General features: G+C 36.8%; 1 protein-coding gene across 1 annotated transcript; it reads right to left on the bottom strand.

Moving 5' to 3' along the window:
* Positions 1-2528: 2528 nt before the first annotated feature.
* On the bottom strand, positions 2529-22574 carry LOC5573994 (eukaryotic translation initiation factor eIF1). The gene is made up of 3 exons (XM_001661030.2): positions 22303-22574; positions 16103-16260; positions 2529-4112 (listed from the first exon to the last, which is right to left on the bottom strand). The coding sequence occupies exons 1-3, from the start codon at positions 22328-22330 to the stop codon at positions 3966-3968; spliced, it is 333 nt and encodes a 110-aa protein (XP_001661080.1). The 5' UTR covers positions 22331-22574; the 3' UTR covers positions 2529-3965.
* Positions 22575-24991: the final 2417 nt, after the last annotated feature.

The following is a 24991-nucleotide window of genomic DNA, read 5'->3' as shown; positions in this document are numbered from 1 at the left end:
CGACATTCGCACTACGTGACCAACCCACTGAAGTCTACTGTATTTCACACGCTTGATACTATGTATTCGCATGTATTGTCCGCAGCATTTCACGCTCGAAAACACCGAAGACTTTCCGGTCTGCCTCTTTCAACGTCCACGCTTCGTGTCTGTAGAGAGCAACCGGGAGAATCAATGTTTTATACAGGGCGAATTTTATTTCCGTTTGCAAGTTGCGGGACCGTTAAAAGCCCTGTTCGCAGCGGCCACATGTATTTTCACTTCGCGGGAAACGTCGTTGTCACATGTCGCAAGTGTTCAAAGGTAATCAAATTCTTGTACAACTTCAAACACTACTTCAGCATCTATACCACCAAACCTACCCCTATCTCTACCTGCAACCATGTACTTCGTTTGGGTAGAACTAATTGTCAGGCCTAACCTCGCTGTCTCCCTTTTCAGAGGAACGAAGGCCTCCTCCACTGACCTGCGATCGCTTTCAATATCGTCGATATCGTCCGTAAAGCCAAGGAGCATAGGCGACCGTGTGCTAATAGTGCCGTTTCTCTGCACGCCAGATCTTCTAATAGCACTCTCGAGTGCAATGTTGAACAGTAAATACGAAAGTGTGTCTCCCTGCTTCAATCCGTCTAACGTCATGAACTTGATTTCGACCCATCCAGCGTAGCAAGTATCAGCCTAATTAGTTTCACCGGAAAACCATGTTCAGACCAGAGGCGACTCGTAACCTCACTTTTTACCTGTTCTACGAATCTAAAAATGGTTAATTCAACATAATTAAATAATAAAACAAACCGTAAATCATTGGAATCGTCCTTTCTAACAGATCTCTTCTCAATAGATACTTGTGCGGGGCTACCCCGTTTGGCATAAAGTCATTTGGCATAAAGTCGTTTGGCATAATGGTCATTTGGCATAATGGACGTTTGGCATAAAAGAAAAGAAATTAGAAATTTAAATACCGTCAACGTACCAGTACCCGCTCATGTTCCAGTAGCCCGCTAATTTGAGTAAATAAACAAAACAATGTTTACAGTATGATTCAATTTGTCGATTTGAACAGTATAGCGGCTGTAGTTTTCGAGTTAACTTATTGCTAACTTATCTTTTTTCAGTGTGAGCGGACTACTGGAACATGAGCGGATACTGGTGCACTGATGGTAGTGCTACTTACAAGAAGATCTGGTGATCAAAAAAGGGGAAAATCGTCGATGAAAATGTTAGTAGTTATAATGCCAACGTAGGAAAGAAGGCAAAATTGTCAATGAAAATGTTAGTAGTCACAATGCAAACCATTAGTTTAAAAACGTCATGAGAAAGAACAGCCTATGATCAAAAGATGGGAAAATCACATATGAGAATGTTAGCAATGGTAATGCCAAAAACATAGCAACTCAGTTTTCAATGATTATGCCAAATGACTATTATGCCAAACGACCGTTATGCCAAATTATTTTATGCCAAACGGCTTTATGCCAAATGACTTTATGTCAAATGGCGTCCCCCCTACTTGTGCTCATTCTGCGCGGCGTGTGAGTCGAGACGACTCGCTCTCACCGCGAGTGACGTGAGACGACTAATGTTAATCAAATGGGAGCGATTCGACAATTGTCACCTTATTCGACTCGTGTCACCTCACACGCCGCGCAGAATAGGCACAAAGGGGGGACGCCATTTGACATAAAGTCATTTGGCATAAAATAATTTGGCCTGTCACAGCTCATTTCTTTTCACTGAGTCGTACGCCGTCTTGAAATAAAAAAAACAGATGATGAGTCTGCAAGTTATACTTCCGGAATTTATTAAGGTTCTTTCGCAAGGTAAACATATGGTCCATTGTCGAGCGGCCTTCATGAAAACCAGTTTGGTATTGCGCGAAAAGTGAACAAGTTATGTGTAGAAAATGTATGCTTAATTACTTGTACGGTGGTCAAACTTAGAGCATATGAAAGTTGAACATTTTATATTAACATGCACATACGCTGCTATTCGTGCTTATTCTGCGCGGCGTGTGAGTCGAGACGAGTTGCTCTCACCGCGAGTGACGTGAGACGACTAATGTTAATCAAATGGGAGCGAGTCGACAATTGTCACCTCATTCGATTCGTGTCACCTTACACGCCGCGCAGAATAGACACGATTATTCCGAGCAGAACTGTATATTTGAAAGGTAGCGGAGTATCAGCGTTGCCAAACTTCTAAATTTGTATGGAATATTACAGATTTTTGAGTCTACATTTAACAAAAATCTGGAAGATCCAGATAGAAAGTTGCTTTGAATTTTTAGGGCATAGGAGGGGAGTAAGGAAATTATACGACACAGGACATCTAGACTTTTCCAGATAAAAATTTTAGAATCATCCAGATTTTGTTTTTTTTAATAACCCTGGCTTCTGGGGAGTATTCAGTTTGTATTCAGCAAGCTACAAAGATCTATTCCTTGGATGACCCATCTTGACCCGCCGTAGCCTACCACCATTTTGCTTTTTCGGATACTGAGTGAAAAATGTGATCAACGATGAGGATGATTAAGTGAATATTTTGTTTATTATTTCTTTGTGGAACAGTTACATTTTGCCTATACTTTGAGATACAAACAGTGGACACAGAGAACTGAACAAAACCATAAGAGAAGAACAGAAATCAGCAGTTGAATTCGACATTTTGGGGGGTGTAATACCGGAATCAAGAAGAAGTTAATTGTATGGTGAACAAACTCCATTTCATAGTAGCTTTAGTAAAGGAGGAAAATACTTATTAGGAAACTCATTTGAAAGCCGGATTAAACTATCCTCTCTGAACACATCAATTGCATTTAAATACATGATTCCTTCGCTTGAAGCGTGTGTGCATGAACTACATCATCTAAGAAGAAATCTACTTAACATAGTTAACATAGTTATCTACCGCAACAACGTTTTCAAGTGGAAAGTGTATTCGAAAAAAATCATCAGCTAATCATTTTTGCACTGTCGACGAAATATGTCCTCGGAATGGGAATCAACTGAATTCAAACATAAGAGAAGAAATGAGGGAGGGAAAATTAAAAATAAAGAACTTTACAACAGCTTGGCCTTACAGATTGAACTGGTTGGTTTACAATTAGTTTGTCATTGAAAACTTTCAACTAACTCCTTTTGCTGTTATCAACTTTCAATCTAACAAAATTGTGTTTCAAATTGGTGTCTTTTTACTGATGCTTATGAATTTTGCTACTATCTTAGCATTCGACTACTTGATTCGGATGACTTGAGATATGGAAATTATGGAGACGAAATGTGTGAAACCTAGCATTCAATCAACCAACAAAAGGTGCGTGCTTCCTCTACCATTACACCGAAGAACATTCACAATTAAATTCGTCTATGCTCTCGCGAGTACTGATTGACTACGCCCACGCTCATCAATTAGTTTTGGCTGGTCTGATGGATGTTATACTTTCTATTGCAATGGAATTGTGTTAAATTTCGTGACTAATATGCATTTAGTAAATAACTGTTGTTTCGTCTAACGACTCGTGTTTCATCATCATCCTCTACTTCTTAGGGATAGTTTCATCCGCACCGTCGATTTCTCAGCAGTAAAGTTCAAACGTGAAATTCATTGTACTAACATATCCAATCCACACACCATGACTGCTTTACTTGCGTCCCGTTAGCACACAGTTGTAATGTTTTGGCTAGCAATATAAAGCGCTGGGCGTGGGGGATCTCATTTATTACACTCAGAATATTGTTGGAGTTTCTTAACGTTGGTAGCAAAAAGGGTTTTCTGTTACTTAAAGTTGTGGTTTGCTGTTCATTTGAACACCTTCGTCCTTGATCCACAATTTTCCTCGACGATGTACAACAACGCACCTACTCGGTTTCCTGTTAAGCTTCTGTTCACTTGAATTTACTGCTTGCTGTTACTGCTGCTGTCGCTATTGGTTTATGTGCTGTATTCCCTTCTAGTGTGTCGTCAGCTTAGAAACCGTGCACCTTCAACTGGTCAGGTTTCGCCAGGCCCGACTTGGTTAGCCACTGGCAAATGTTTTCCCGCTGATCGCCCTGCAGTTGGAGAACCTCGCCGTACTCGGGATGCTCAATCACAGTGCCATTGCACGCAAATTCCTGGGAACGAAGAGAAAAAACAGACGTTAGGAAGGAAACTTAAGCTCTGGTTTAAAGTTAAGGGTGAAGATTGAGGTTTTCTTGAAGCTGTTATTACTTTATTTATAAGTTGACGAAAACCCGAATTTAGTACAATACCATTTAATTCCACTACAGTGTGTATCCTTTGACAGATACGCGTATTTCGACGTAAGGCCGACTTCAGTGTCGTGTACTAGACTCGACTAGTCATCTACTTATAGGTATTCCACTAAACAAGCTAGAAGATTTATTATCATCTTTATTTATGTTATTCTATAATAATGGGATCTTCTGAATTCATTTAAAATATTAAAGATGACTAATTGATAACTTACTGACAAAAAGTTTAATCATTCATAACTTATTGATGTTTTGACCGATTGAATGTAGTTCATGCTAGAATTCTATAGTTTTGAGTTTTCCCTATCTATTGTCTCCTTCTAACAGGGGGGTGAAATGAGCCAATAATTAGCTACCCAACATTGATTCAACATGGCGTCCATTGTCTTTGTTTTGATTCTTTTTGAATTGACAAAACATATTATTTTTTGGCTAGGAGACATCAATGATACCTCACTGATGCGTAAAACATTCAACAAAATGTTGAAAAGAGGAAAAGCGTCATCAAATACGACGATTCAATGCAATATATTTAATTGCCAGAAACTAGCACTAGCAGCACATGAGCCGTATACTCGATAATCGAGAGCAAGTTAGGGCAAACTGACCAGAAAGTGGGTACCAAAACGCGAAGTACCAAAAACGATGTGAGGAAGAGCCGAAATGTATGCAGCATGACAGCCGTGTCAGTCCTCTGCCTTCTAATCATTATCACCAAAAACTCGGAAAACGCAAACTTCTCTAAAAGACTAAATAACCGATAATTTGTATTTATTCAGTATAATGATACCTACTACCTACAAGCAGGTTTCATCGACGGTCGCTCGACAACGGACCAGATCTTTTCCGTGCGGCAAATCCTCCAGAAATGCCGTGAGTACCAGGTCCCTACGCACCATTTGTTCATCGATTTCAAGGCGGCATACGATAGTATCGACCGCATAGAGCTATGGAAAATCATGGACGAGAACAGCTTTCCCGGGAAGCTCACAAGATTGATCAGAGCAACGATGGACGGTGTGAAAAACTGCGTGAAGATCTCGGGCGAACACTCCAGTTCGTTCGAGTCTCGGCGGGGACTACGACAGGGCGACGGACTTTCGTGCCTGTTGTTCAATATTGCGCTTGAAGGTGTCTTGCGGAGAGCCGGACTTAACAGTCGAGGCACGATTTTCACGAGATCCGGACAATTTGTTTGCTTCGCGGACGACATGGATATTATTGGGAGAAAATTTGAAACGGTGGCAGATTTGTTCACCCGCCTGAAACGCGAAGCAACAAGAGTCGGGCTAATGGTGAATGCGTCAAAAACAAAGTACATGCTGGTTGGCGGAACTGAGCGCGACAGGGCCCGCCTAGGAAGCAGTGTTACGATAGACAGGGATACCTTCGAGGTGGTGGACGAGTTCGTCTACCTCGGATCCTTGTTGACGGCTGACAACAATGTTAGTCGGGAAATACGAAGGCGCATCATCAGCGGAAGTCGTGCCTACTATGGGCTCCAGAAGAAACTGCGGTCAAGAAAGATTCACCCCCGCACCAAAATATGCACGATGTGCAAAACGCTCATAAGACCGGTAGTCCTCTATGGGCATGAGGCGTGGACTATACTCGAGGAGGACTTGCAAGCTCTTGGGGTTTTCGAACGCCGAGTGCTAAGGACGATCTTCGGCGGCGTGCAGGAGAACGGTGTGTGGCGGCGAAGGATGAACCACGAGCTCCCTCAACTCTACGGCGAATCCAGTATCGTGAAGGTTGCTAAAGCTGGAAGGATACGCTGGGCAGGACATGTTGCAAGAATGCCGGACAACAACCCTGTAAAGATGGTGTTCGCCACGAATCCGGTCGGAACAAGAAGGCGTGGGGCGCAGCGAGCTAGATGGATTGACCAGGTACACCAGGACCTGGAGAGCGTGGGTCACAGTCGAGGATGGAGAGAAGCGGCGATGAACCGAGGGAATTGGCGAAATATTGTTGGCGAGGCTTTATCAAGATAATTGATGTAAAGCCAAATAAGTAAGTAAGTAAGTAATGATACCTACTTCAAAAGTTTATGAAATCTATTCACTTTTTTACACATATATTAGCGATCTACCTACAAAAAGCTTTTGAAATTGTATAGTGAGATGTGCCTAGTGATCAAGTGGTTGAAAAAAAAAAGAAGGAAGTAAACAAAATCACATCTCTTCAAATTTTGTAGTTGTTTTCTTTTGTTTCAATGCAAACAGCAGGTATTTAAAAGTTTAAAAACTCCTTGATTTTTTTTTTACCAGACATATACCAAAGCATTACTATTAGGGTGAATCCGAAAAAAAAAACAGAAAACAGATTTGTTGCCGCGACTTTTTCATTAAATTTGTTTTCATAAATGATCAGGGCTGGTAGCAAAAAGTGGCACCGAAAAAAGTTATTTTAGTGACCAGATTTCAGAAATAAGTGACTAAAAAGTGACTTTCGTTTCTCGAAAAAGTGACTAAAAGTGACTTGAAATCAAACCGTAATCAGTTTTATTTCAATTCTATTATACTGTTTTACAATAAATTGATTCAACATGATCTACTGCAGGTAGAAGGTCTAGTTGAGTACCATGTTTGGAAATTTTTATTGTGCTTCCAAAATTTCAAGACGTTGCCTATTTTTTTTTCAAACAGAAAAATTAACATTTATTTAAATAATCCTTTTTACCAGGTTATCAATCTTTTCGAAATTTTATGCATTCTATTTTGTAAATTTCAAAAAGAATTTCGCATTTGTGAAATAAAAAAATCTCATTTTACATTTCTATCCAAACTTCCAAAAAAAAAATACATGTATAAAACCACTAAAATTAAATTCATTGTACCGTTTTGTCTCAAATTCCGAACATGACGCATATTCCGTACACTCGACTTTAATCAACCATTTTCAAATGAATCTTCAAAATTTCGGGACAGGATGTCAACTCTTTTTCAATTCAAGTCCTCCATATTAAAAAGCATTGAAAATATTAATTTCAATCTTTATAAGCGCCACTGTGCGGGATATGAGTATTGTTCGAAATTTGAGACAAAACGTTAAACTGTGTAGATCCCATAACTTTTCCATGACTTTAAATAGATAAGAATTTAAGATTCAGTCTAGAAAAATTATAAGCTTCCGTCAAACGTAATATTCACAGAAGAATATTTTCTATTCAGCTTCATTAGATTCTACTTTAAAGCTTCAACCTATCAAGGTCAATATTTTGTGTGATTAGATCAAGATTACGGAAAATGCAATACTTGGGCATTCATCAATATTTCAAATTAAAAATGATAATAGAAGATCGATTATGATTAAAATACTGTTCAAAACCAATGCAATGGCAATCATTTCAATTTTCATAAATTATTTAGATCTGATACTTAACATTATAAATGGAGAGTTTTTCACCATTTAGAATGTACCGGATTGGCTACTCGCTTTAAAAAAGTTGAACCGTTTCAATTCTCTCAAAGTATAGATCACTAAAATGCGTTCCTGTAAGCACAGATTTTTAGATACAAAATAACTACTTTATTGTAAATTTGAGGCGCCCGGTGACCCGAAAATTTGAATTATTAAACAAATGCAGGACACATGGTTATCCAAATCAAACGTTTCTCAAAAGTGGCCACATTATAGACCATTCCGGAAATTATAAAAGAATCTGTTTTAAGAAGTATGATAAGTTTTACTCTCAAATAGAATATTAAAAAAATATTCTTTGTTTTGCGTTTTAAGTGTTAAATATCTATATTATAGATTTTGAAAAATTTTAAAGAGGTATTGTGCTTTATACCAGGATGGCTTGATTAATAAAATGAATTTGGAAGACAAAGAGAATAATTACGATACAAACGTAGTGTTCGACAATATAAGACAAACATCTTATTATCCACCACAAGGTATTAAACATTCTACTAAAACAGAATGCATAAAAGATATTCAAAAAGAGTACTAAACATTTAAACTTCTAGTTTTCTATCAATGAACCTGCACCATACTAATAATAACTTAGATACTATTACAGATTACGTGGAACTCTATGAAATATTAACTTTTTTCCAAGCTTTTTTCACAAGAAAACCATGAACCAATATTTTGATACTGACATGAAGTTGTTCTGGTTATGACCTGGGAGGGAGAAACCTGGGAGGGAGGCACCGATATTACACACGAAATATAACACAAAGTTATTTCGAATTGCAAGAAAACTCCAGCTTGCCAACGACAATCAAGGCAGACCTGATGAAAATCGCTAGTTTTCTTTTGTTGTGTTCCTTCGATCGTTCTGGACAAACTTGGGAAAAGGGCCAAAGTTTTCTGTGCATTTAATTTTCGTTTTTATTGGAAAAAGTAAAATAATGCGTATTACCTAAAAATAATGCGTAGAAACCTCCCAGGGAGAAACCAATACGAAATTTATGTACGTCAAGGTGAGCCGAGATTCTGCTGTCACGAACTGTCACTGTGAGTTCAGATCTAAAACAATGGACAAACATGATAAAAGCGCGTAATTGATTAAAACGTATTTTTGCATTTTATCAAATGTGACAAAAAATCGATTGAAAAGCTATTCATGCTTATTCAAAAGTAATGTCACAATAACACCTTTTATCCTGATTGAATATAAAGTGTTCAAATACGCATTATTTTACTTTTTCCAATAAAAAAGAAAATTAAATGCACAGAAAACTTTGGCCCTTTTCCCAAGTTTGTCCAGAACGATCGAAGGAACACAACAAAAGAAAACTAGCGATTTTCATCAAGTCTGCCTTGATTGTCGTTGGAAAGCTCGAGTTTTCTTGCAATTCGAAATAACTTTGTGTTATATTTCGTGTGTAATATCGGTGCCTCCCTCCCAGGTTATGACCTAACTTAAAACTTAGCCTAAATTAAAAAAGACCGAATCATAATTTTGTCCCGAAAATTTTGCTCAAAATAGTTGAAAAAAGTGACTTTTTGACGAAAAAAGTGACTTTAGTTGAAATGGCTTTAAAAAAGAGACTTTAAAGTGACTGGCTTAAAAAAAGTGACCAAGTCACTAAAAAGTGACTCGCTACCAGCCTTGTTTTAAATGATTAACAAAATCATTTTGGTTTATTGCAGTACGCAGTTGAGGTGAAATTTCATTTCAAATTGAGCGCGCAGTAGAAAATTTCTTGGCTAATTCTATCGCAGAAATTTTTACTTGTCTTGATGGGAACAGCATACTTAACTTAATCGTGGAATTTATTATTTTGATGAAAAAGTTTAGTTTCATTAAAAATTTGACCACTGCGTGTATGATGATCTAGCCAACCTTATAATAAACCATAGTTTTAATATTAAACAGCCACACAGACTTGGTAGACTTTAAAAGAGTTTATCAATTGTCTAAAATTTCGTTCATCAGTATGAAATTCACAAAGCACGCGAAACCAATTCAATATATTATATGCCCTTAAAACATAGCAGTTTTTCTCAGGGCAATTTTTGTCGCGAAAAATAACACAGATAGTTATAATTCTAGAATGGATTAGAGTTTTATACTACTCTTTACCATTATCAAACAAGAAGCGAATATTAAATCTTTTACCACGATCAATGGTTTAAATTTTCCAAAAATATCAAGAATTCGGAAAGATATTTTTCAAGATTCCAAAAAGAAGCGTTGTTATATTTATATTTATATTTCAAATTCATAGAAATGATGTATTTTAAAAATTAGGTAAACGTTCCTATAAGTTGCTTCCTAAAAATGATTGATATACAGTAGGATTCCGTTTTTGGCAACAAAATCGAAATTTTCAGTTGCCAAAAACGGAACCGTGCCAAAATCGGAACCATTTATTTTATTTTTCAACTATTGGTTTTGAAAACATCAATAGAATGTTATTACATAGTCCTTATGGAACCATATAGCATCGAGACTTCGAAACAATTCACTTAGAAGCAGATTTCCGTTGAGTTGGACTAGGTATGTCATGAATCTATGGCCCAGTAACGTTAATTGTGACAAACGTTCTACTTACTTTTTTCACATTAATGTCTTCAATATTTTTTTTAGAAAATTTATGCACACTAGCTGTATGTGAGGGCCATGTAGAATCACTAATCGCATAAATGACCTTTATTCATGAACTAAGCATTTCCTTACAACTATGTAAAAATACAAAATAAATGAAATGTATTTCTATATTCTTACAAAAACGTACTTAACCCTCTAATACCCAACCCCGCCTTTAGACGGGGTATACTTTTGAATTTTGTGTTTTTTTTTCGTAGCTCGGAAATCAAAATGATTTTATTTTTGGCTTAAATTTTGACTCATAACACGCATATGAGAAAAGTATTTTATGACTTTTGAAACTTTTTTGTATTTTTTTAAATTGTTTGAAAAATTGTATTCTTATATAACCTACAAATGCCTAAGGTTTATTTAACGTGTAATATAAAAAGTAGTGCCTTTTATATTTTTCTACTATCAACCTATCACAGAAGAAGAGCTTGGTGGTATTAAAATAATGTGAAACCTGGGTTTCCGTTAATTACACGGAAAATAAAAATATTTCAAGAAAAATATTAAAAATTTATTATTTTTAAAAAATCTGTAAAAACTTGAATTCTTATTATTTCCAAAAATCAGTAACTAGAAGATTGAAAAAAGATAAGGATGTTCAAAAATAAAAATTATAAAAATCAAAAACCAAAATTCATAGATTTGCGAATAAAAATAAATCATTGCTCAAAACGTGTTTAGAACGATTTTAGGTAACTAAAAATGTTATTTAGATCAAAAATAAAAATTTGGGTATTAGAGGGGGTATTACAAAACTGCATGAGTTTTTTTTATTTAATGAACATTGGAAATCAATTTAACATTTAGGCTCTAGCGTAAAGTTTGACAAAATTATGTTTAGAATTGCTCCATCCATAAAAACGGCTCGTAAAATATACAGACAAGCTTCTTATCATGTTTATTTCATCAATGTTTTAATTGAACTCAATATATACATATTATAGGAATCTTCGGGTGCCCGTAAGGGATCTTCAGGAACATGCTTGGACTCTGAAGCATCTTGCGCAGGATCCCGCCTAGAATTCTCAGGATCTCGCTTAGGATTTTATTTCACTGCGATATTGCTGAAAATTCTCTAGTCTCCGTTAAAATTTTCAAAAGTTCATAATTCTCAAGCTACCACTATCACTTCCCCAAATTACTCTGGAAACCTTTCCAAATTCTCAAAATTTCGCCAGAAATACCAGAAATCCACATTATCTCGCTAGGAATTGATAGGACGTTTTAGAAGTCTTAAGAGTTTGCAAGAAATCACTAGATTTTGGACGTAATCTATATAAAAAAAATTGAATGGTGTTCGTATGTCACAAAGTAACATGAGAACGAGTCAACGAAAATCAGGTAAATTTCTTTCACAGTTCGGTTCTTGAAGTGTTCCGACGTGTTATCGTGTACAAAAAGACGAAGAACTTCACGTCAGAATATGGAAAACAGGGGTAGGAAACTGACACTTTTTCAGTAGAATTATGTTTCACATTATTAAACAGCCTACTTGCGGACAAAACAGCTCGTAAGATACATAATGATTATTTTATGAGACCCGTATTCTTGGTTAAAAATCTTCTATAGAATGTTAGATCGTATTTAAAAAAAATATAACGTTTTACAGAATCTCTAACAAAAAGGGTATGTTGAATAGTTGACGCAGGAAGATCAATATACACATCAATACAACAGACAAAAAGTTTAAACACTCTCAAGCGTTTTTATCGCCCGCTTCAATGATATTATTCAGCAAAAAGTGTAGTTTGGACTGTGGTCGCATTTGGCGGTATTAAATGGCACATTGTGATTCTTCAAAAATGAAACGCAATATAGTAAAATATGCAATTTTTTTTTAATTTATGTTGACACTTCTGCAATTAATTTACAAGAATACAGTAAATTTATTTTATGAAATTCTTGAAAAATTATGAACTAAAAGGATGAGACGAAATTTATGATTGGAACTATTTATGAGTCATAGATCTGTTGTTGCTCTTGTGCTAGTGCTTGCGTTTTGCACAAACGGGCTGTTTCAAATCTGAAGCAAAGCGGTTTCAATAAGTGTATCACCTACTGGTAGACTCAAGTGGGTATGAATGCCTAAGAAAAAGGGTTGTTTTGTAGTTGAGATACTGGTGGAGATTAATAGCCTCATGAAACGTTGCGAATGCATGACCAATACGAAATAAATAGGCGAGAGCCCTTAGTAGTTGATGGGATTTGGGGGAATATCGATGAAAATGGAGCTCGGAAATGAAGTCGTTGAGTTGTTGACTTGCTATTTAAATGACTAGAGCAACAGACACAATAATATTTAGAAAAAAAAATACAAATTTCAATGGTCTTTAAAAATGTTACCAAAAACGGATCCATTTTGTTGCCAGAATCGGGAAGTGGCAAAAATGGAGCATGCCAAAAACGGAATCCCACTGTAATATTATCCTAAGGATGCCAAAAACATAATGTTAGCAATAAAACTTAAGTATTGAGTGGATGGACTTCCAGCTAAGATTCATAGAATGTTGGTTTTGCAAAGTTCGAGCTTCGCGAATTGCAAGCTTGCTTAGAAAAATGTAATTGATAACACCCCTAACATTGTATTTTGTAACATGAAATGCTTTTTAAAATTTCTTGAAAAAAAAAACACTATTCGCAAGATTTTTCTTCATTAATTTTTAACTTATTGGTTAATGAATTACTGGAATAAAGTAAATCTTCGTTTAGACTATTTATAAAATATTGATCAAATCTCTGGTTTTATTGACTAGCTTGGGTTTCAAATGTTGAATCTATAGTAAAAATCTACTAAACAGATTCATGCATACTAGCAACATTTTTTTCCCGGTGCGCTGGTCACACTGTGAGTAAAAAAACGGATTTCCGTAACAATGGTAGTGCTAGTCGGCCATACGAACGTTGGCAGCACACTAAATATATAAGTATAAAGCAATAAATTTTCGAATCCATCCTAAATGCAGGAAATAAGGAGACTTCAATGTACTCATATGCTGCCTGAGTTTAGCAAAGCCAACAGCTTTGAGCCAATCCTTCTCCAGTAGAGAAGGAAGCTTCGCTGCTCCCCTATGGCTTGCTAAATTTTTACCACCTTATTAACTTAAATCTTGTCTACAGACTTCCTTTGCCTCTGATCCGCATAGCCATAAATAGGTATTGCAGAATTCGCTCTCTTTTGATTTTGAAGACCGATCAAAGCAAGTGAAGGAACATATCTGTAAAGCTGAGAAGCAAGCCAGAAAGAAGAAGATGATAAAAAAAATCCTCAACATCCTATGGCAGAGTTTCCCAGATTTGGAGCATGTTTAGATGGATTTTATCATGCACTGTTATCCCCACGATCAAGTCAGAGTTGTAGCAGAAGATGATAAACAGACTCTTATGATTGTTACAGAGAGCGATAGTGAGAGATATTATCAATTCTCGACGAATTAAATCCCTGAAAGTAATATGAAACAATCATGGTCGATACCTTCTCAATACTTCATATAATGTTCATTTATCAGCACATAATATACTTTGTACTCCGATGGGGTTTGTAGATGTAAAAAAATTATAATTGTCGCATGTTCCTAATTATTATGGACATTACGTATAAAATTTGGTAAAAAAAAACAACTTAATCATGTCTTTTAATTTTATAATGTTACACTGAAGCTTGTTTTGATCCTTCAGTTTACTATTTTGAATGTAAAAAAGATGAATGTTCAGTATATTGAACAGATCATTCAAAATATGACACTGTCTATAATATGGTATTATTATTATTATTATCAAAAATCAATACCCAGAAGAGGATTTAAATAAAATAATAATAAAAAACATAGAGGTGTTCGAAAATGGAAATCAAAAATTTGAAATTATAAAATCGCAAATAAAATTAATTATACCCAAAAACGTGTTTGGATCGATTCTAGATATTGAAGGGACTATCGACTCAGCAGACTATCGAACATGGAACGGATGTTCTTTGGAAAAATGTTTGAAAGAACCATCATGAAAACCACGTTTTTTTTTCTTTTTAGTATGGTTCCATGAGTCGATATCGAGTAATGGAACATCGACTAATTGTAGTTTGATTGTAAATGATGCCACAGGAACTTTCAGGAGCACAAATCTGGAGAACCAGACACTTTGTTCAAGCTGAAGCTGTGCTGTATGCTGTAAAATGCTGTAAGGTACCGTGGGGTAAGTGGATACAGAAAAATCAATAGTCAACTTCATTGTTATGTACAGCTAACGTTAATAATGTTAATCAAACTTTTTTCTGTGGATGAGATGTGAGGGATCACTATATTTCAAATCACCATTTATTTTGATTTTTTTGATTGTTATGTAATGAGTATGAGGAACTTGAAAATTTGCGCCAAATGATCCACTTGCCCCACCATGGTGGGGTAAGTGGATCACCATTAAAATAAATCTGTTCTCGAAACAGATGTGGTGTAATTATGTATAGTATGAATGACATTACTCTTGTTCTTGTTATTAGTGCAATTTACGTTACATTTTGATACCTTTAAAATTAAAAAGTAACTTTATTTTACCAAAATATTATGAAACATATTTAAACTTTAGTTTACACTAATTCGAACAAAAAAAATTGTAACTAGAGTAATTTGGAGAAAAATCATCCATTCAATACTCATAAGTTGTACAGAAGTATTGTAGGATTATTCCTAACGATGTTTTTGAAAAACATTCATAATTTAAAAATATTAGTTACATTTACTTTTGATTAACATACTGAAATCTTTTAATTCTATTTATTAATTTAGTTGTTCCATCTGTCTAGAACAATTAATATGGTCAAATAAGGTTCCTTAATATGCTTTCAATTGAAAAAATTGCATACTTTGCCTCTCTTGCAATTAAACAAAAGATATACCACAAAAAGTTTTGTTTGAATTTTGCAATATTCATTCTTTTATATTTTTTATACCAGAAAGATTGATATACCTTTTAGGTGGATTAATTCAAATTTTCTATGGCCACTTTGACAAATTTAAGCTAGGAATGGACAAAGTTAAAGGAAAACATAATTTGCGGATATTGAAACTTATTTAATTTCTTGTAAGTAGTCTGCCAACAAATGAAATAATACTTGATCCACTTACCCCACCCCATGAAGAAGTAGGGGTAAGTGTACCATGTCCAATATATCTGTATTCATTTATAAAAATCACATATTTTTCATCGATAATCATTAAATTAGAACTGATATGCTCACCATGTGTTGAAAAAACTAATAGTATTCGATTTTAGACTGAGATACAATGGATTTTTGATTGGTAGAAAACAATTTTGAAACTAATTGATTTTTGCTGCTAATAAGTTTGCTTGTGTTAGTGTATGTGTAGTACCAGTTTTGCAATAGTATTAGTGTGGACGTAAGAATATAACCTAAAACGAAGCAATGGTGTGAAAACATTCAACATATTCAAGTATTTATGCTTAATATGGACAAATGATCCACTTACCCCACTGATACACTTCCCCCACTGTACCTTATATGGGTCCTATTCAGTTTAGTGCCTTCGAAAACGTGAGCCTGACATTGTGACGGCTATCTTTAGATTCCAAGATGTTTCACTCTGATAGAAGCTATTATTGTCCAACGAAAGCTGTACTGATAGAACTTATGATGTATGTTTTGGGTACAGTCACCTCACACTTATAAATCAACTGAGAATGACATTTTTCTATGAATAATCAATTTTTCAAAGCTGGATTTCTCGCTGTTCGATCCTGAAAAGTAAATTTTCCAATATCCTTGCTATTTACTCACCTTCTTACATGCTCGCACGATCTTCTTCAGGTCGTACTCCGCTGACAGGCCCTGAACGGTGGTTAGTGTTTTGCGACCATTTCTCTGCTGGATTCTTATGTGCACGAGTCCGTCTTGTACATCATCATCAGCACCCTTTATTGCATCCGCAAATGGGTCTAGACAGGACAGGGGAAAACAAAGAATGACGAAATGTGATGAAATTGGCGGTGGCACTAATCTGCACTTTGTACTGGGTGAACAACACTGACAAAGAACTACTATTACGGTGTAAACTCATTCGTTCTAGAGGAGTACACTACAAGAATTGTTCGTTGTTCAATCAGTACCTATGCATACATTAAAAAATGAAGACTACCGTTGAATGACTGCGCTGTTGCTGATTCGTGAGCTGACTCACGACCTGCCTTACGAAAACATGCAAGATGCCGCTTTTGCGTCTCAGGTTGGCAATCTCTTTCCATCACTGTGCACGAATAGTGACTGAGGAATATTTGCACAGTGGTTTGAAGGCGACCAAAACCTTGCAAATAAAAACTGTTTTCCGGATGTTTACCGATACGACTTATTAGGACGTGAAACCTTACAAACACTTTTTAGGAATCCATGGACAATTTACTTGAGAAATAAATCGAAAAATCTTTGGGTTAAAAAAAAATATGTTGAGGAATCTAAGGAAGAATTCGTTAAGATTTCGTGGAATTATCCCAGGAAGTAATTCCAGAGCAGTTCCTGAAAACAATCCATTCGTGAAGGAATCACTTTGCAAAAAGCCGGAAGAATTACTGAAAAAGAACTGCTTCAATCATCGAATCCAGAATTTTTAGAAAGGAAGGATATTTAAGAAAAAAAAAACAAAGAAATCGGTAGAAGTACTGGAAGAATATGAAGGAAATCCTGGAACAATCCACACGAGGTTTTTGGAGTAATCCTTGTGGAAATTAAAAATGATATTAACTGAAAAAATCCCAGAAAGAAATCGTCTGATCATCTCTTGAGAAATTGCCACAGGAGTCTGGATATATCCCTAGTTGAGTCTGTAAATGTATTCCTGATCAAACAGGGGGAGAATCCTCAAAGCTTTTATTAGAGCATTCTGTGAAGGAAACAGTAACGACTCTTAACCCTTCAGTCACCGCGCGGTTCGCCACCGTTAGAACCACCACGCTGAAGCTGTGTACGATAAGCGAGGTTTTTTCACTACTGAAAACCCAACAGCGCAACGACTGAAGTGTTAAGTTGAATTTTACTTGTTCCACAAATCTAAAAATTGCTACTTCGTCATGTTTAGAGCATAAAACATACAGTTAATGATTGGATTTGGATGCCCCACTACAACATTTTCGGTCAAACTTTGCATTTTGAGTGGGGTAGTCCACAAAGTATTTATCAAAAATTTAAGGTTTTCAGAAAATTTCTTCACAAATACGATGAGTTCATTAATTCTTGATTTTTTTTTCAGTTCAAAATTTTGTTAATTCCCGAAGAAACTATGAAATAGTCACGTAGACAACTCTAGAGCCTCAGAATTATTACTATGATTTGCGACAAGAAGAACAAGAAGAAAAGGAATTTAGAGACAATTTCGCTTAAAAGGAGACTTTAGAGACCATTTTACCTAGTCGGAAACTTTGCAATAAGAATCACTTTAATACGACGCTTATTTTGGCAAAATATGAGCCCACTGTCAATGTGGGGTTGTTTGAGATATCTTACGTGTCACACATTTTTTTTTATACAAAAAAAATCATAGGGTCGATGTATTAGTTTTCGCTCCGTTCATACAAATTCAGGGGCAAAGTTAAGTGCAAATTTCTTGGGGGGCGAAGACTAAAAGATTGAGCCCACTGCCGAAATGAATCAAAAGTGCCAAGAATAGGATCCGGTCCTACCTAGTTAATTTGTCTTCCACTGAAGTGCAGAAGTAGTTGGGTTTATTCTACGAGTGGCGTGAGATGAGAATTGTCGATCTCGTATAGCGAGGTGAAAATTCTCATCTCACGCCACTCGTAGAATAAGCCCATTTAACATAAAAACAACTAGTGTGACATTTTTTATGGTTGAGATTTTATATGTCTACAAACAAGACGTTAGTGTAAAGAATCGTATTGACTATGACCAAATTATAAGTCAACAACAACAAAATTTTTAACATAAAGTCCATAGCGCTTAATATTCCAAAAAAAAAGGATGTCAAATACAGTATTGGATAATACACTTGCAACTTTTTGATTTAAATGAAATTATCCGTTATTTACGATATACCTACATTAAGTGATTTTTCCAAGCACGAGGTCAAAAGCAATAACGGTTTTACTAAAGTGTTTTTTTGTGACCAATTCCAATTGGTGAATAAAAGTGAGATTTTTTTTTTCAAAATGTTTTTTGGTAACTCAAAATAGGCATTTGTCATACAACTTTGATTATGATGAAAATAAAAAAAAAAATGGTCTTTATTAAAATCTTGACAAATTTTAAAACATTTAGGCGATAGCATGTCAGAACTAACGTATTCAATTTCCAAATTTTCGGAAACATAATCCAATCGTAAAAATTACCGAAAAATCCGTAGTTCTAAAACCCAGTAAAATTTTACTGGGGTCGGTAATCTGAATTGGCTGTGTATTTGTAAGTAGCGGAAAGAATCACTGGATGAATTTCAGAATTTCCGTAGGAAATCTTTGGAGGAATTCCTAATTCAAATCATGGTGAAGTCGCTGGATTCATTTCTGGGGTTATCTCTAAAAATACCTGGTTGAAATTCCTTGAGAAGACCGTTGAAGAATCAATAAATGAATTCTTGGGGCAAATGAATCCATTCTTCAACATTCTTCTCAAGGAAGTTTACCCAGGTATTTTTAGAGATAATTCCAGAAGTTACACCAGCGACTCCACCATGAATCTGTACAGAAATTCCTCCAAAGATTGTTTTCCAAATTTCCCAAGAAAATTCTGGTATTCATCTACTTTTTCTTCCCACTAGGAGTTTGCCCAAGATTTCCGCATAGGACCTTTCTAAGAACTCAAGAAATGATGTCTCCACTGATTTCTTAGGATTTCCTTCATAATTGTCGTTCAGTTTTTTTTTTCAAAAATGTTAACCAAGAAGAAGAACTACGGACACCTTCAGAAGTTATTCCAGTGATTCCTCCTGATGATTTCTTCAGAAAGTCCAGCAGGAATTCTTTGAAAAATTACTGCCTGATTTTCTGGAGGCATTCATTGAATAAACATTGTAGGACACACCTGAGGAAACTTGTGAAAAAATGGTCGGAATAGTTGCTGTCATTGGTCTGAATTCTCGATGGAGAGGAGTTACTAATTACCTTTAATGATTGGATAAATAACTGAAAAAATCAGCATAGAAACTCTTTGAGGAGTTCTTGGAAAAACCTGAGAGAGACTCGCGAAGAGGAAAAATATCAACGTCATATGCAGCCCAGATTCCCCTCTCACGAAACGTCAAATGCAGCCCACCGTTTTTATGGCTGAAAAAGTTAATATTGTGTTCAAAGTAAACTGTTATTAAAAAACTCAGTCTGCGGAGCAGTTTTTCCAAAGTTGCTGATAAATCTAAGTAAAAGATTAATTATTTTTAATGTCTGCTACGATTGCTGGCATGAAATTCCACTCAAACGGCTATTTATGATTCGATGTGATGCAAACTTAACCATTTTTGCTGAGAGGTTCATGTGAGGATTTGAACAGCATGCGCATAATTGGTATAAACACAAAAAGGAATAAGAAAAAACTCAGCAATCACAGAAAAAGAAGACCGTCTTCGCGAGTCTCGTCTCAGGGAAAAACCATCAACAAGTTTCTTCAAAAACTCTGGAACAAATCGTTGGGAATTTTCTTGGAACTTCTGTATCTTCGGAAGATCTGCTAAAGCAACTACTGGAATAATGTAATCCCTGTGTTAATTCCTGGTTAGGTATTTCGAATCAGAATTCACTGCGAGTAGAGGAAAAATAGGGACTTCAGATACGATGTTGGTAAAAATAGATATTTTAGAGACCTTCCATTAAAAATAGGCTTTAAGAAACTTCCTTTAAAATATATAAGTTAAATAACAACAATCTTCTTCCTGGCATTACGTCCTCACTGGGACAAAGCCTGCTTCTTAGCTTAGTGTTCAATGAGCACTTCCACAGTTATTAACCGAGAGCTTTTTTTTGCCAAAGTTGCCATTTTCATATTCGTATACCGTGTTGCAGGTACGATGATACTCGATGCCCAGGGAAGTGTGTGTGTGTGTGTGTGTGTGTGATACAATCCACCTCCCACTGGCCGGCAGTGCTTTTATGGAAGAAAATTGTATGCATGTATTTAATAATACCCTTCGATATCTTTATATCTGCAGACAATTTTAGCCCAGGAGATGAAAGGTGATAGCTCTACTGAAATTCCAACGACCCATTTCAAGAATGGCAGTAAATACACACACATTCTGAGGTCATTTTCATTTACAGTAAGCCCCGCATAAAAACATCCAGATATCAAATGGATATATGCAATGTTTTTACACTTCCCGAATCGAAAATTATATTTTCGACCCTGGCACGTATTTAGTTTGAATTGGTAATAAGTGAGTAAAGTAAACAATAATAAAGAACGATTTTACCAGGATGTGAAGCAGATTTTCTCCGTCGCCGCACTGGGGTTTCCGTAAAATACTATACACTTTTTCACCGCACTCCACGCGTAACACGTTCGATCCTGACCGCATCACCCGCCCCGCAGGAGCAAGTGTCGTAGTCAAAGGATCACACACTACTGAACCGATCCGCGAGTCACGCCACTTTTTTTTTCCCTGCACTTCGCGCGTAACACGTTCGATCCTGACCGCATCACCCGCCCCCGCAGGAGCAAGCGTCGCAGTCAAAGGATCACACACTACTGCAAAACAGGGGAAAAAATTCTCCGGCAACGAAAATACGCGCGAATCCGTCAGCAAAATCAATCGGACGACGCAAAACCGAACTGTCCTGCTTGGGCTTCACAAAGCACTCATACTCGATGCCCAGGGAAGTCAAGGAAAACTCCATTACGAAAAGATCCTAAACCGATCGGGAATCGAACCCAGACACCTTCAGCATGGCTATGCTTTGTAGCAGCGGACTCTAACCACTCGGGAAGGCCCAACAAAAATATTTACCATTTAAATGATTGTTCGAGGTTTTGACCAACATTTGCTCGTGATCGAACCACTGTGTAATGAAGCGTGGAATGAGAAACGCGAAATTGCGTTACGCACATTGGCAAATTTGAAATTGATTGACCAATCGTGTCAACTAACAAGGTTTATGTGAAGATCAAATGAACTGGTTTAAAATGCTATCAAATGAAGGAATAGCTGATCAATGTCTGGTATTTAAAAGACAGACACTGCAATTCAAGGATCTGTCTGCACTACCTGACGTGAAACAAGTAATGCGTAATTCCTTTGATATAACGGTTCCAGGACACTGAAGGGGGAGGAAGCTATTTTTAGAAGGTAGTGACGTAGTAAATCGCATTTCACGATAATCTCCCAAACTTTCATCCCGTTATCCTTGCTACCCACATTCTCACCAATACAATCGATTCTGCCCCTCGCAATCAAGCGATGATAGATAGTGGCCACCGTATGACTAGGTACGGAGTGGAATGGTGTTGGTTTGCGGAAGGCTACCTCTTCTGATGTATTCGAATCGCGAGGAGAAAGTGGGCAGGCAGGTAGTGGAATCAACTAAAACAGGAAACCCAGGAAATGGAATGCGTCATCATCACTGTACTTTTCCATCACCCTCAAGCGGCGATATCGTTCCCGAAGATGACCCAAAAACGAAAAGCACACTATCCAGTGCTCCGTCATCTGGTTTGTGGCCAAGAAGCAATCAATATCAATCATCGATGCACTCGTCAAGGTGAAGTGCATTCTCGCAGAAGACGGATGATTCACATGCTCTAAGATACGAACTTTCTGGAATCGAAGACCTTTCAATCGTCTTCATTCCAATCAAATCAATTGAATATAAAAATAACCAGTCACTTGTCGTAAACGTGACCGCACTGCTTCCGCGGTACAAACGCAAGTAAGCATTTTAATTACCACCCGACAGCGGCCATCTTGGAATATCGCTAATCCGCCAAAGCAGCAGCCATTCAATGGAATTTCCCACATCGAGACTGTTCCGCTTTTTGCGGAGGGTACTTACCGAATGTATTTAGATTCTGGATGGACATACGATAAACAAAATTTACACGGAGAAGAAAACTAAGCTCTGCCTTCTGTGGCCTTCGCGCTGGGAAAACTTGGGATTCCGCTTTTGGGTTCACTTGGCGTGTGGAAACGAGGGCTGCTTTCTTCCCTGTGAAGTTTTTTTCTGCTTTGCTCTTTTTCTCTCACTCTTGGTGATTTTCAATCACACACACTACGCGTGGCTTCTTGCTGGCTTGCCTGACCGACGTTGAATGAAACAGGGCCGAAGCGGCTTGGGATGTTCGTTCGTTTCGTCGTGCGTGCACGTTGATGGAGGGGAAGTGACATTTTGACATTTGTTCGAATTCTAGTACTTCGCTGGGCTGTCAAAACTCAGCGGAAATTCAGCGAACCTCAACTACACTGAAAAGAAAATCGATATTGATTGTTAAGGTGATACCATGCCATCCCGTAAGGCTTGTCTACAAATTTCATAAGGGATCATTCACAAATTTCATAACGCCAAAAATGGCCTTTTTTGACACCCACCCACTCCCTTGTAACGCATTTTGTATGAATATGTTTCAAATTTTGTATGAACTGTATCATCTTACGGACACCCACCCACCTCCATCAGCGTTATGATATTTTTGAATAGACCCTAAAGGCTGGTTTGCTACTGACAAGAAAAGGAATCGCCTATCTCGATGCGTGGAAAATTTCTTTCTGATCGCAGTACGCAGTTGAAAAGAAATGTCACTTCAAAGGGGGCTCTCTGTAGGAAATTTCTTGACCCATTCAGTCAAGGAATTTCTTTACTTTTCTTGAGCGAAACAGCATACTTAGCTTAACGCTGATGGAGGTGAGTGGGTGTCCTCGAATATTACAACACAAAATTTGTGAAAAAAATAATTATGCAAAATCTGTTACGAGGAGTTGGGTGTCAAAAATGGTCATTTTCAACTTTATGAAATTTGTGAATGGGGACGGACCTGGTGTAGTGGTTAGAACACTCGCCTCTCACGCCGAGGACCTGGGATCGAATCCCATCCCCGACATAGTCACTTATGACGTAAAAAGTTATAGTGACGACTTCCTTCGGAAGGGAAGTAAAGCCGTTGGTCCCGAGATGAACTAGCCCAGGGCTAAAAATCTCGTTAATAAAGTCAAATCAATCAATCAATCAAATTTGTGAATGAACCCAAATTGTTACATGTAGAATATTAATACAAAAAGTGTTGCGAGGGAGTGGGTGGGTGTTACGGAAGTGAATTCACTTAAGACAGCTCACAACATCCAGGATTTCGACTATACTGATTTATTGAACAGGAACGGTTAAAATTTTCGTACAATTTTAAATTTGGTTAGTTTAATTAAAAAATCAGAGTGAGATTAAATTTTGCAAAAACTATTTTGAAAATTCAAAATTGGCGTTTGCCAGACAACTTTGTTTGTAAATATAAAATGTTGGAAAATTGTTTTTCATTGACATCACGACAAATTTTTCATCATTTAGGCGATAGCAAGTCAGAATTAGCTAATTCAATTTCCAAATTTTCTAAAGCATCACCCAACTTTTGTTCGTCAATGCAGTTTGAATGGTTTTTGGTGGTTTCGACTTCAAGTTTCCTTAAAATTTCCTTGACTTGATAAAAAGTGTAAACTAACAAGTTACCGTAAGAATAAATAAACAAATTACAAAATGTTTGGTTAGCCTACATTTCGTGAGTTCAGCTACACAGGTAACCAATAAGCATTGTCATTTTCAAGTGCTTTTAGGCACAGTCACCTTCGAGCAATGAAATAAGCCGTATATGCGTATATAACGCCATGGCCATACCGCAGTGAAGCTCTGTACCCATAAGACGCATACAAAGGCTGTCAATGCTGTTGGAAGAATGGTATACGTGATGTTTATGTCAATCGGATAAAATATGGCTTCACTCAAAACAAATCCCGTGATGATTGAATTCATTCATAGGAGGAGCGGCGTCGGTGGAGTAGTGGTAAGCGTGATTGCCTCTCACCCAAGTCGGTCGGATATCAATACCCGTCGACGCCGTCGGAAATTTCTGAGGCATAAATTTTCTGATCAAGCCTTTCTCACACGGCGTGTATATGGGAAGGGTTCACCACAAAAAAAATAGGCATCGCTAAATCTTTCACCATTCGAAAATATAGCTTTTTAGCTTTTCAAATAGCTCCATAAACTTAAGCCAGGAGGAGTTAAATTAAGTGCTTCAAAATCAAATCATATGTCCCTTCTTTTTGATATCAGATGTCCATGGAATTTCCGTTGCAGAGACATAATGAATAAACTTTCGGAGATTTCGAATTCCATCGTCTGTTTCGTACTGCTTGAAAAAAAAACACGAATCATTTTTTTTGGCGCAAATGCTGGTCCACACTGTTACTTCTTGGTCATGGATTGATGTTTCTTGAATCTCAAATAGATTTTCTGTTCCTCAAATGTGGCATTTTTTCTTATTTATAAAGCCAGATGGTGCCTGTTAACCACAATATTTTCAAGGACATAAAACTTGAGTTAACACAACTGCAAGACTATTTTCAATTCAAAGAATCACTATTTTGGCATGTTGTTTTTAATGTGAAGTTCTCGCATAACTAATGATCTCGCCCTAAAAGCCATTGGTAACCATGTGTGTAGCTCGTTGTTTCTGAGCATTTGAATGGATTTACATGTT

This window comes from Aedes aegypti, chromosome 2 (assembly GCF_002204515.2).
Source record: "Aedes aegypti strain LVP_AGWG chromosome 2, AaegL5.0 Primary Assembly, whole genome shotgun sequence".
Taxonomy (NCBI): Eukaryota; Metazoa; Arthropoda; class Insecta; order Diptera; family Culicidae; genus Aedes; species Aedes aegypti.
This window is presented reverse-complemented; position numbering and strand designations above follow the sequence as displayed.

Excerpts from the sequence above, each read along its gene's own strand:
- LOC5573994 (XM_001661030.2), bottom strand. The coding sequence starts at position 22,330 with ATGTCCATCCAGAATCTAAATACATTCG. Across the intron at positions 16,261-22,302 it reads CCAGAATCTAAATACATTCG|ACCCATTTGCGGATGCAATA; the intron begins GTAAGTACCCTC and ends TGTCCTGTCTAG. Across the intron at positions 4,113-16,102 it reads TCGTGCGAGCATGTAAGAAG|GAATTTGCGTGCAATGGCAC; the intron begins GTGAGTAAATAG and ends CTTCGTTCCCAG.